Below are 12,408 nucleotides of genomic sequence, written 5' to 3'. Positions count from 1 at the left end.
GAAGAAGGCTTTCTTATCTCTTCTTGCTATTCTTTGGAACTCTGCATTCAGATGCTTATATCTTTCCTTTTCTCCTTTGCTTTTCACTTTCTTCTTTTCACAGCTATTTTTAAGGCCTCCCCAGACAGCCATTTTGCTTTTTTGCGTTTCTTTTCCATGGGGATGGTCTTGATCCCTGTCTCCTGTACAACGTCACAAACCTCATTCCACAGTTCATCAGGCACTCTATCTATCAGATCTAGGCCCTTAAATCTATTTCTCACTTCCACTGTATAATCATAAGGGATTTGATTCAGGTCATACCTGAATGGTCTAGTGGTTTTCCCTACTTTCTTCAATTTAAGTCTGAATATGGCAATAAGGAGTTCATGATCTGAGCCACAATCAGCTCCCAGTCTTGTTTTCGCTGACTGTATAGAGCTTCTCCATCTTTGGCTGCAAAGAATATAATCAGTCTGATTTCGGTGTTGACCGTCTGGTGATGTCCATGTGTAGAGTCTTCTCTTGTGTTATTGGAAGAGGGTGTTTGCTATGACCAGTGCATTTTCTTGGCAGAACTCTATTAGTCTTTGCCCTACTTCATTCCACATTCCAAGGCCAAATTTGCCTGTTACCCTAGTCTATAAGACCATAAAACGGGGGCAGGAATAATCTTTTAAGTCATAATTTTGAATGCAAAATCTTTGTGTACCTACCAATTGATTCAAAGAAGAAAGCAGTTTTGAGAAAGTCCTAAGAGAGGGCCTGCCCAGCAAATGGTAAAAGCTGAAATAAGAGGCAGAGTGAGGTGGATGAATCAATATTTTCTCCGGCTCTTCCCATCTCATCCAGGCTCAATGTGACTCTCTGACAACCCACAGATTTCTCTCTGTCCCACCAGCAACGTACCTGCCGCTTGGTGTTACAAATCTCAGTTGAAGTGTTTTTGCCACCATAAAACTGTGGGTTTCACCAATTCAAAGATGATTTTAAAAAATATCTCTATCATGTTGAGGTTTGACAGAAAACAACAAAATTCTTTACAGCAATTATCTTTCAATGAAAAATAAATAAATTAAAAAAAATATATATATATATCTTTGGGTCCACTGTACCAGATAGAATGCCTGGCACATCGTAGGTAGCCAGGAGATGAGAGCAAACACATGATGTGTGCCGTGTCGTGATGAATCTGTCATGACACAACTGTCTTCCCCCTAAATGCCTGCTTTCTGCCATGTGCACATCACACTGCCTCTCCATCTCCCAGTCATTTGTGTTGTCAGTGTCATTTATTTGCACCAGTTCCAATCAGATATGATGCTAAGGGGGGTTTTCTCCATTATGCCACTGAATCCACATGGCAGTGAAGTGAGCAGGTATCATTGTTCCTAGCTGAGGAAACCGAGAATCACAAAATTTCTATTTTTGTTTATATTGTGTTTACAAGCTCATTCACTTTGTACTATACCACATTATATTATATAGATTGCTTGTCCCTTCCATACAAGTCAAAACTTCTCAAAGGTGGGGATTGTGTCTAACCCTTAGATTCCCATATCAACCATGATATAAATCTCATAACTAGTCAATAAATGCCAAATGAATGGATGACAGATTATTAAACTTTTATTTATTAAGGAGAACAGGGAGCTGTAATAACAAAACCTGCCAGCGCCTCCATCCATCTCCTGAGGGTACCCATGTATCCTCTTCCTTAGTAAACTGCTCAGCTACCAGCACGTAGATTCTTGCTGCCAAACTATTAATCCATCCCTCATTCCTTGACAGGACCCCAGGAAACCTTCTCGGAGGTCTACTAAAAGGAGAAAGAGGACCATCGCTGATGAATCGGCTGAAAATGTCATTGACTGGTGGTCAAAATACTATGCCTCCCTGAAGAAAGCACAGAAGGTAGGTTCTTTCTTGGCTGTGACAGTCACGTGCCTCGATAAACACACAATACCCTTTTCCACTCCCCGCTAAAATCCTGCAATTTTCCCTCTTTTCGGTTCCACTCTAGGTAGGCTTTACTTGGGTGTGGTTCCATTAACTGCTGAAGGGTACACGCCTGGAAGGACCAGGGTCCAGAACTGAAAACTCCTTACTGTCCGGCTGGAGCTGGCCCTAGGACACAGGTTCTGCTGTAAATGCTGGCAGGATGTCATGTCTATCTTGGCATCCGGAGAATCTGCCCACCTCAGGGAGGTCCAGCCAGGAGAAATGGGGTCTCTAGACAGGTGGGCATCAGTGAAGGGGGCTTCAGGTTCACCTGGAGACACCCAAGTTTAAGTGTTCTCCAGCTGGATTCTAAGTTCAAAGGGGAAACTATCAAAGTAAAGGCTGGGGTCTTGGCCTTAGCAAATGGCAATAATCAGCAAATCCTCATGCTCCTGGAATAAGAAAGGAATTGAGTTATAAAGCCAGAGAACCAGTGGGTAGTGGGTCTGGAGATTTAGGGAAAAGCTCAGTGGCTGAGTTTGATGAGACTTCTCATCCTTGAGTAAAAATGGAAAGGAAAGTAATTCTGATATTATCATCATTTTCTATTGAATAGGAACTCTTCTGATTCTTTATTTGGAAAGACTGTATTTCCTTTTTTCCCACATTTTTTTTTATCAGAGTATAATTGCTTTACAACATCGTATTAGTTTCTGCTATACAACAACGTCAATCAGCTATGTTCTCATTCAGTCGCTCAGTCACATCCAGCTCTCTGCAGCACACCAGGCTTCCCTGTTCTTCACCATCTCCTGGAGCTTGCTCACACTTGCTTAATCAGCTATATGTATACATATATTCCCTTGCTCTTGAACCTCCCTCCCACCCTCCCCATCCCACCCCTGTAGGTTATCACAAAGCAGCCAGCTGAGCTCCCTGTGTTACACAGCAGCTTCCTGCTGGCTGTCTCTGCCTTACGTATGGTAGTGTACATAGGTTAGTTTGTCCCCCCACAACTCCCTGCACTGTGTCTACAAGTCCATTTTCTATGTCTGAGCCTGTATTCCTGCCCTTCAAGTAGGTTCATCAGTACCATTTTTCTAGATTCCCTTTGTATGGGTTGATGTTGTTTTGTCACTAAGTTATGTCCAACTCTTGCGACCTTCTGGACTGTAGCCCACCAGACTCCTCTGTCCATGGGCTTTCCCAGGCAAGAATGCTGGAGTGGGTTGCCATTTCCTTCTTCAGGGGATCTTCCTGACCCAGGGACCAAAGCTGCATCTCCTGCATTGGCAGGGGGGCTCTTTACTGCTGAGCCTGCAGAGAAGTCATATATATATATAGTCATGTCCAACTCTCTGCAACCCCTTGGACCATACAGCCCATGGAAATCTCTAGGCCAGAACACTGGAGTTGGTAGTTATTCCCTTCTCCAGGGGATCGTCCTAATCCAGTGGTGGAACCCAGATCTCCTGCACTGCAGGTGTATTCTTTACCATCTGAGCCACCAGGGAAGCCCATATATATACGTTCATATACGATTATTTTTTCTCTTTCTGACTTACTTCACTCTGTATGACAGATTCTAGGTTCATCCACATCACTTCAACTGACTCAATTTCATTCCTTTTTATGACTGAGTCATATCCCGTTGTATATATGTACCATGTCTTCTCTATCCATTCATCTGTCGATGGACCGTTAGCCATGTCCTAGCTATTGTACATAGTGCTGCAATGGTATGGAGGGTCCTTAAAAAAACTAAGCCTACAGCTACCATATGGTCATGGTCCAGAACTGCAAACTGCATAGAAGTCCCACTATGGGGCATATACCCTGAGAAAAACTTAACTCAAAAAGACACATGGACCATAGTTTCTCCATCTAGGACTATCCATGAATATTGATATACAGTTATATAAATAAACAACCAAACGTTAGTCCCTGCCTCTAAGCTCCCTCCTTCTGCTGGAGTGGGCACTAGCACTTTGGGTGAGTGTGCAGCCCCTTCCTCTTTCTCTGTTAAGCTCCGCAATTCCAGCATAAACCCAACAGCCCAAAATGTCAGCAGGGAAACTCACAGCTGCAGATTGGGATGATGCTCCAGGGATGTGGAGGAACAGCAGGGAGAGGGGTTGCTTCTCCGGTGGCTGAGAGGAGCCTGCACCTAGAGGACAAGGACGTCTACAAGCTTGGTGGCCTTGGTCCTGGATGTGTGGGCACCTCTTCTCTAAGGCAGGACATCTCCCTGCACTCAAGTCCTAGGCCTTTACAGCAAGGCTTCCTTTGGGAGCTACTAAGGACTGTTTCGGAGAAGGCAATGGCAACCCACTCCAGTACTCTTGCCTGGAAAATCCCATGGACAGAGGAGCCTGGTGGGCTGCAGTCCATGGGGTCGCAAAGAGTCGGACACAACTGAACGACTTCACTTTCACTTTTCACTTTCACTCATTGGAGAAGGAAATGGCAACCCACTCCAGTGTTCTTGCCTGGAGAATCCCAGGGACGGGGGAGCCTGGTGGGCTGCCGTCTATGGGATCCCACAGAGTTGGACACGACTGAAGCGACTTAGCAGCAGCAGCAAGGACTGTTTGCATATTCTTTTAAAATGCTGAGGGCTGAGATAATCCACTGAGAACTGTTAACAATCTGGGTTAATAGATGAGATGTGAGAGTGTCATCATCTTGTTCCCCTCTTTTCTCAAAGGAAAAGGAGAGCGATTCCAAGGAACAAAAAAGCAACACAGGTGAGTGGCTGTTCTGGGGACTTGCAAATGCAGCATGAAGCCATTTGAGTGAGAAAATGATAAAACAGGAGCCATGAGAACAACCTTGGAGCCCAACGCCCTCCTTTCCCAAGTGAGGAAATAATCCTAGGAAGATGACAGCACTTTACAGAGACTGTGTCGCTGATTTGAGCTGAACAGGAACCAGATCCCAGGAGCCCAGGTCTCCTGAGTTCAGTTCAGTACTGAAGTCAACCCACTGGCTCAAATCTCTACCCTAAAGTCTTAATGTAGAACCAGCAGAGTAAAAATAGGAACAAAGTGGGATGGTAGGCCAAAACCAACGTGATAAACTTTAATAGAGGTGCCCTGGATTTAGGTTCCAAAACTCAGCTGACAAGGACTGGATAGAGCTGGTTTGGCAGAGGCTCAAGTGAAAGAGCCCTGGGATTTGAAATGACCGCAAACTTGATGTAAGCCAGCAAGGCTTAAAACGAGGGGAACACCAAGTGCTGTTTCAGCTAACACAAAAGTAAGAAGGCCAGGGTCAAGTTCAGTTCCTCAGGCCACTCCTATTAGCATATTTAATTCTAAGACCAACCCCAGGACAGAAACAATAGTATCTTGGTTTGCAGATAGTAAAACGAAAGTACAAAGAGGTTGTGCAACTTGCCAAAGTTTATCTGGCTAGAAAATGTCAGAGCTAGAAGTTTGTCTCAGGTGGTTTTTCTCCAGAACCTGCTCCTAAAAAATTAGCAAATAATCTCTCAAAGTACATTTGTGACTTTGTTTAAGACTATTAACCTATTTGGGTTTGAAGATTTTTTTTTAATGTTTATTATTTTTACTTATTTATTTGGCTGCACCAGGTCTTAGTTGCAGTATGCAGGATCTTTGGTCTTCGTTCTGGCATGTGGGCTGGTTTTTTAAGTTGTAGCATACAGGATCTAGTTCCCCAACCAGGGATCAAACCCAGGCCTCCTGCACGGGAGAGCAGTCTTAGACACTGGCCCACCAGAGAAGTCCTGAGACTGAGGTTGTTGAACTAGACAATTCTCAAGGGGGAATGTATCTCAAGCTTTAGTGTCACTTTATCCTGGGTCTGTTCTTTACTAGCTGGGTGACTGGGCAAATTACTCACCCTCTCTATGCCTCCTATAATGCGTTCTCACATATGGCAGGAAGGCCTGCACGTTGCTAGCCCCAGGCATCTGCTGACATTGCCCGGCTACTTGAGTGGAATCTCCTCCGCTCCTGCAGTGCATAGTCTGTAGGACTCAGGGCAGAAATCCTGCTATGAAATGTTACAATTTCTTCTTCTTTTTTTGCTGTGCCATAGCACATGGGGAAATCTTAGTTCCCCAACCAGGGATGGAACCTGTGCCCCCTGCTTAACCACTGGGCCACCAGGGGAGTCTCTCTATTTCTTTTTTAAAAGAAGGGTCATGACACATGCTAGGACAAAGGAAAAGAGGGAGCTTGACCTTGTCTCTTCTCATCTAAAGAGCCGTAAGAAGTCTAATCATTTCCACTAAATATCCACAGAGGCAAAACCAGATGAGGTAGCAGTAAATATAGACAGCCCGAAGAAGAAGAAAGACAAAATACTGAAGAAGAAACCCAAAGAAGATGAAATTCCCAACCTGGCCGTCTTGCAGGTGTGTGGACACAGCCATCTTGGCCATGGTTAGGGCGGGAAACTCAGAAGGGGATTCTTTCAGTCCTTTAGTCAACTTCAGAATGCCTTTGTCTGAATGAACTTGCTTTGTCTTTGTTATCATCACTGATTCAAAGCAACAAACTGACGAGAATGCAAGCCAGGACAGGAGAGCTTGTTCTTTCTCCATCTTCTGCATGCCCATATTGAGAAGGGGCATAATTTACATTGGCTAGCCTGGATCCAGCAACATAACTTACATGTGTGAGTTCCCCTGGGATCACTCTTCGGGGCTTGACGGCATCATGCAGATGTGCACAGACTCGAAATAGCAAGAGTCTTAGCTCTTACTAAAGTCAGCTCCATCAGACCGATCCTAACATTAGCCAGAGGTTGTTAGCTAGAGGCGAATTGATGGATATGAAAATTTGGAGTATGAAAATTATGTACTGAATTTAGCTAAGTTATTTTGATAAGAAATTTGAAGAAGTGATCTAATTATATTACTAAACCAAAAACTCAATTCAGTTTTCCATTTCTAAAATATACATGTAATTTTCTACTTGGAAAATTCACAGCTATATGCATTATAATAAAAGCAAATATTCCATCACTTTATATACATTAAGAATGAAATGTTTAATGAACAGTTTTTAATTTCAATATTCTCAAAATATGGCAGTCTGTATCTGACAGTGACATCAATTAGCTATAAAAAGGTTAGCCACATTTATACTTATATATTATATTAAAAAAATCTTTGGTTTAGCTATACTTCTTAGAATTTGAAAGTTTATCAGAAATGTTTTATACATTTCAAAGTGGTAGCTAGTTCTAGGAATGTCAAGTCAATCATATTTCTTATTTTGCTAAAGATAAACTAACAATCCCGCTTAGATTTTTCCAAGGGGTGTATAGGAAGACTGGTTTTGGAGCATCTTGGCATTTTTTCATTAAATCAATCCTGGGCTTTCCTTCCTCTAAGCACTGTCTCCTCCCTTCTTCCTAAAGATATATGATGGGGATCTTGAGAGTGAATTCAGCAATTTTGAAGACTGGGTGAAAACCTTTGACCTGCTCAGAGGCAAGTCTATGGAAGATGACCAAGGCCTTGATGGAGACCGAGTGATAGGAAAATTTAAGGCAGGTTCCAAAGTTAACTCTTGTATTTGGCTCTCCTGTCTATAAATATCAGATATGACTTCATTCTGTGGGACTGTGGTGTGCAATGTGGGTAAGGAAAATCCCTGATCTCTATGCAAGACCCTCCCTTTCTAGAATTCCACAAGACCAAGCCCTAGTCTTTTAAAGTATTTGATTTGTGGCCAGTCAAGTAGATTGGAGCTCAATCTCTGGAACATGAGAAACCAGAGTCATTACCTAAAAAGATCACTGAGTTGTACTCTTCTTTCCCCACCCCTGGCCTCCCAAACATTTGATTGATACAAACCTACCAGCTGAATGATTAAACTGATCAAACAACACAAGCCCTTCAACTGGCAGACTTATGGTGTCAGCCTCACAAAGTAATAGGTGACACTTGCTATGAACCTACTGCATGCCTGGGCCCTTTATATGAAAGTGAAGTGTTGGAAATCACATGGGCATTGCAGCTTGCCAATCTGAATTTTAAATCCTCAGTGTGATACCAACCAGCTTCGTGATCTTGAGCAGTACTTGACCTCCCTGAGCCTCGATTGCAGCATCTAAAATAGAAATACTGCAGTCAGAATGGAATGAGATAATGGGAGAAAATGCTAGCTCAGCACCTCGCATGTAAGAGGCACTCAGGATCCCATCTGATGCTCCTATTCCTGTTTCTCATGTAACAGCCCACTGAGGAGGGTGTTGCTGTACCAACACTGATTCACTGATGTACCGTGAAGAAGTGCAGATGCAGGCAGGTTATATGAACTGCCCAAGGACACCCAGGGGCACCGGTAGAGCTACCGCAGGTCCTGCTGGGTCCCAGGCTGTGGTTCATTCCCAGCACTATGCCCTATATGGTTTTCAGTGGAGCATATCATCTTGTTTCAACGGGTGGTGCTTTGTGGTTCCAGGGCTCCTTCTGCATCTACAAAAGCCCGGAGGATTCCAGCATCGAGGACAGCGGGCAGCTGAGAATCCAGCAAGGGATTCCACCCAACCACCCCGTCAAAGTCCTGATCAGGGTGTACATTGTTGCGGTGAGCCATCCTCGTTTACTCTGAGGGGTTGTCGGGATCGCCAAGAGCTGCTGCTACAAAGTATTATAGACTGGGTGACGTAAACAGCATTCCTTTTCTCCAGTTCTGGAAGCTGGAGGTCCATGATCAAGGTGCCACCAGAGCTGGCTTCTGGTGAGGCATGTCTTCCTGGTTTGTAAATGGCCACCCTCTTCCTGTGTCCTCACAAGCCTTTCCTTTGTGTGTGTGTGTGTCTGTGTGTATGTTTGTGAGGGAGAAAGAGACCCACACACACAGAGTAGGAGAGAGACAGAGAGAGGAGAGGAGATATGTTGTCTTCCTCTTCTTGTAAGGTCACTGGTTCTACCAGTTTACGACACCACCCTTAGGACCTCATTTAACCTTAATTAACTCCCTAAAAGCCCTGTCTCCAAATACAACCACATTGGGGGTTATAGCTTCGACACAGGAATTTTGAGAAAACATAACGCAGTCCTTAATAAGGGGTATAAAGTTTGGTTGGGCTTCCCTGATGGCTCAACAGGTAAAGGATCTGCCTGCAATGCAGATGACGTGGGTTCGATCCCTGGGTTGGGAAAATCCCCTGGAGAAGGAAATGGCAACCTACTCTGGCATTTTTGCCTGGGAAATCCCACGGACAGAGGAGCCTGGTGGGCTGCAGTCCATGGGGTCGCAGAGTCGGATGTGACTTAGCGACTAAAGAACAGTAGAGTTTGCTTGGTAACATGGACATTTGCTGGCTCACTCAGCAAAAATATTCCCAAGCTGCCAGGACCACTCCGTGTAGCTCTGTTTGCTCTCTGTGGTTGGCTGCTAGCTGAGCAGAGAACCAAGTGGCATTGAAGCAGGAAGCTCCCAGGCAAGTCAGCCAGTGAAGAGAACCAGGGCAGAACAGGGCAGCCACCGCTGCTCAAGCCTCCCGCTCCCACCCAACTATGACTGCTCTGCTGCAGTCAGACATTTCATTTCCAGTATATTTCCAAGAAAATACTACTATCTGCCCTAGGCTTCCTTTCTGACAGTGAGGGCACTGATCTTTCATTGTGAGACTTCTTAGCCTGATTGCCAGGAAGCTTGGGGCCAAACCTGGTGCTTGATCAAAGTGACCATGTGCTCGACTTTCATGGTTCATGTATTTGTATTGATCTCCTGACCTTGGAGTTGATTTATAGCCATCTTATTGTGTATTAACTTTTTGCTTACATTGCATAAAATATTTTTAAGAAACTGAAATGAAACATAAAACAAAGATGAATTATACTTTATTGCTAAGGTAGAATGAAATGTTCCCTTTCCATCATGAAGTTCTCATGTTTCCCGCATTATTAGCAGCACTGCCATCATCACTATGACCACCACATGCAAGGCATGTTCTAATCGCTAAGGATGTTGTGATGGGGGAAAAAAAAAAAAAAAAAAACCAGTCCTTGCCTTCAAGGAAGTCACGGTCTAGTTGGAAAGATGATAAGTACTTGTAGAGTGTTACTGGCAATGCCAGTGGTCTATATTAAATACTCAGCCACAGGAGAATTTAGATAAATCTCAAAATTTTGTTCAAGAGATCACTCATGTCTTGGGAGAGATAATTAATGTGCATTCCTCAGGAAATAGACCATGTGTTCAAATAAATCTGAGGAAATATTGTGCATATAATAATTAATTTCCCTTGTCCAACCCCTGAGATACATAAAGCTCATAAGCATGCTGAATGCTCTGAGAATTCCAGAAGCAAAGAAACTGATTTAACAGCTTGATTCTTTAATAGCATTTTCAAACCTTACTGCCCACACCTATTTCTCCTCCCTACAGAAAACCCTGCCATCTTTTTCATGAATCAGATAGAACATAGGATCTGTATAGGAGGAAGGAGAGGGAGAAATCTCTTGGACCACAGAGACTAGAGAAGGATTATGATCTGTGTATTCATTTAGCAAATACCTGCAGCACACTTTCATATTTATACATACATACGTGTATATGTGTATGCATATATCTATATTTATATACAGGTACCCTCTAGAACGCACATCAGGTTCCTGCTCAGGAAACAGCTTGGAGGAAGGAGGACTGGGACTGAAACTGGAGCACAGGCAGGTCTTGAACAAATGAAGAGTCAGAGAGCGTCAGCCCTGAGTTTTAGGGTATAGGATAGACTATAGACAGCCAATGTTTTTCCTTGACATTTCTAGTAACAGTGATTATGTGTGGTTTGCTTTCTCACACTGATTTAATTAACTAAATAATTGAAATCTCTTAATTTGATAAAAGTACCAAAGAAGTAAAAAATTATACTACTTAAAAGTTGCATGGAGAAAGAAATCAAATCCCCTCAATTCTGCAATTCCATCCCCAGAAATAGCTTACCCTTCTTACCCATATATACTCTTTTTATGCAAACACATCTCTGTCTATTTACGCTTGTCTACAACTACATCCAGGTATATATTTAATGGAGTCCCACTTCATGCATTACACGGTGATCTTCTATTTTCTTTCTTTTGTTAGTAAAGTACCTCGGACATTTTTCTAGATCACTTCAAACAGGTCTTTTTCATTCCTCTTAGTAACCACCTAGTGTTTTACTGGATTAACATAGTATCCATTCATTCATTTACTCATCAAAATTGGGAAGACCCTATCTTCAGTCCTGGAGATAATGTAATGAACCTGACAGATAGTAGTCTTGCTTTCATGGAGATAATAACTAGTTGGAGATGATATGAGGATTAGGAGGGTATAAAAATAACCACAGACAGATAAATAAGCAAGATAAATGTTAGAGATTAACTCCCACATAAAGAATTAAAATTGGTGGTGCAATCAACTATACTTCAACAAAAATCAGTTTGGTGATGTGAAAATGGGGAAGGGCCAGTTTTGAATTGAGTTTCTTCCTAAGTAATTGACATATAAGTTGTTCATAATTTTTAGTTATTAAATAATATTCTAATGAACAACCTTGAAATTATAGCTTTGTGTGCTTATGCCTTTCTGTCTGTAGGACAGAGTCCTAAAAATAAGACTGTTTCTTATCCAGCTCTCAACTCCACACTTTCTCCATCTTTTCCATATCTTTCCTTATCATCTCCCTACCCTGGTCCTCCCTGGTGGAAATGGATTGTTACTTAGCTGACCAGTGCTCAGTGCAAGACTGACGGGCTCATACATTTCAAAACCAACTGGTTTTAGGAGAAGCTTTTATGTCTAGCCCATAATTTAACAGATGAATCTCAAAGAGATGACTTGTTTTGTCCAAGATCACATGACTACTTAGAACTGGAACTCAGATTCATGCCTTTTGCCTCCTTGTCCAGCAGATTCCTCTTTACTCTGTCCCAACCAGTGCTTTCCACTGGGAAGACAACTCCAGAGAAAGCAGGACTTGAGCAAAGTTGGAAACTTTGAACAGCCGAGTGGAAAGGCTAAACCAGTGGTTCTTAAACTTGGCTGAATCATCTCAGTTCAGTTCAGTCGCTCAGTCGTGTACGACTCTTTGTGGTCCCATGAATCGCAGCACGCCAGGCCTCCCTGTCCATCACCAACTCCTGGAGTTTACCCAAACTCATGTCCATCGAGTCAGTGATACCATCCGGCCATCTCATCCTCTGTCGTCCCCTTCTCCTCCTGCCCCTAATCCCTCCCAGCATCAGAGTCTTTTCCAATGAGTCAACTCGTCACATCAGGTGGCCAAAGTACTGGAGTTTCAGCTTTAGCATCATTCCTTCCAAAGAAATCCCAGGGCTGATCTTTAGAATGGACTGGTTGGATCTCCTTGCACTCCAAGGGACTCTCAAGAGTCTTCTCCAACACCACCGTTCAAAAGCATCAATTCTTCAGCGCTCATCTTTCTTCACAGTCCAACTCTCACATCCATACATGACCACTGGAAAAACCATAGCCTTGACTAGACAGACCTTTG

General features: G+C 43.2%; 1 protein-coding gene across 4 annotated transcripts in view; it reads left to right on the top strand.

The window, feature by feature from the left end:
* The window catches only part of FER1L6 (fer-1 like family member 6), a 173,180-nt gene that overhangs the window by 124,320 nt on the left and 36,452 nt on the right, over window positions 1-12,408 (top strand). For all 4 annotated transcript variants that reach the window (XM_027972915.3, XM_042254149.2, XM_042254150.2 and 1 more), the window contains 5 exons: window positions 1,771-1,893; window positions 4,628-4,667; window positions 6,192-6,304; window positions 7,315-7,446; window positions 8,364-8,489. In XM_027972915.3, the coding sequence (XP_027828716.2) occupies window positions 1,771-1,893; window positions 4,628-4,667; window positions 6,192-6,304; window positions 7,315-7,446; window positions 8,364-8,489 (534 nt within the window). The remainder of the gene's footprint in view (window positions 1-1,770; window positions 1,894-4,627; window positions 4,668-6,191; window positions 6,305-7,314; window positions 7,447-8,363; window positions 8,490-12,408) is intronic.

This window comes from Ovis aries, chromosome 9 (genome assembly GCF_016772045.2).
Source record: "Ovis aries strain OAR_USU_Benz2616 breed Rambouillet chromosome 9, ARS-UI_Ramb_v3.0, whole genome shotgun sequence".
Lineage (NCBI taxonomy): Eukaryota > Metazoa > Chordata > Mammalia > Artiodactyla > Bovidae > Ovis > Ovis aries.
The sequence above is the reverse complement of the archived record's forward strand: the minus strand, read 5'-3'. Positions and strand labels throughout refer to the sequence as shown.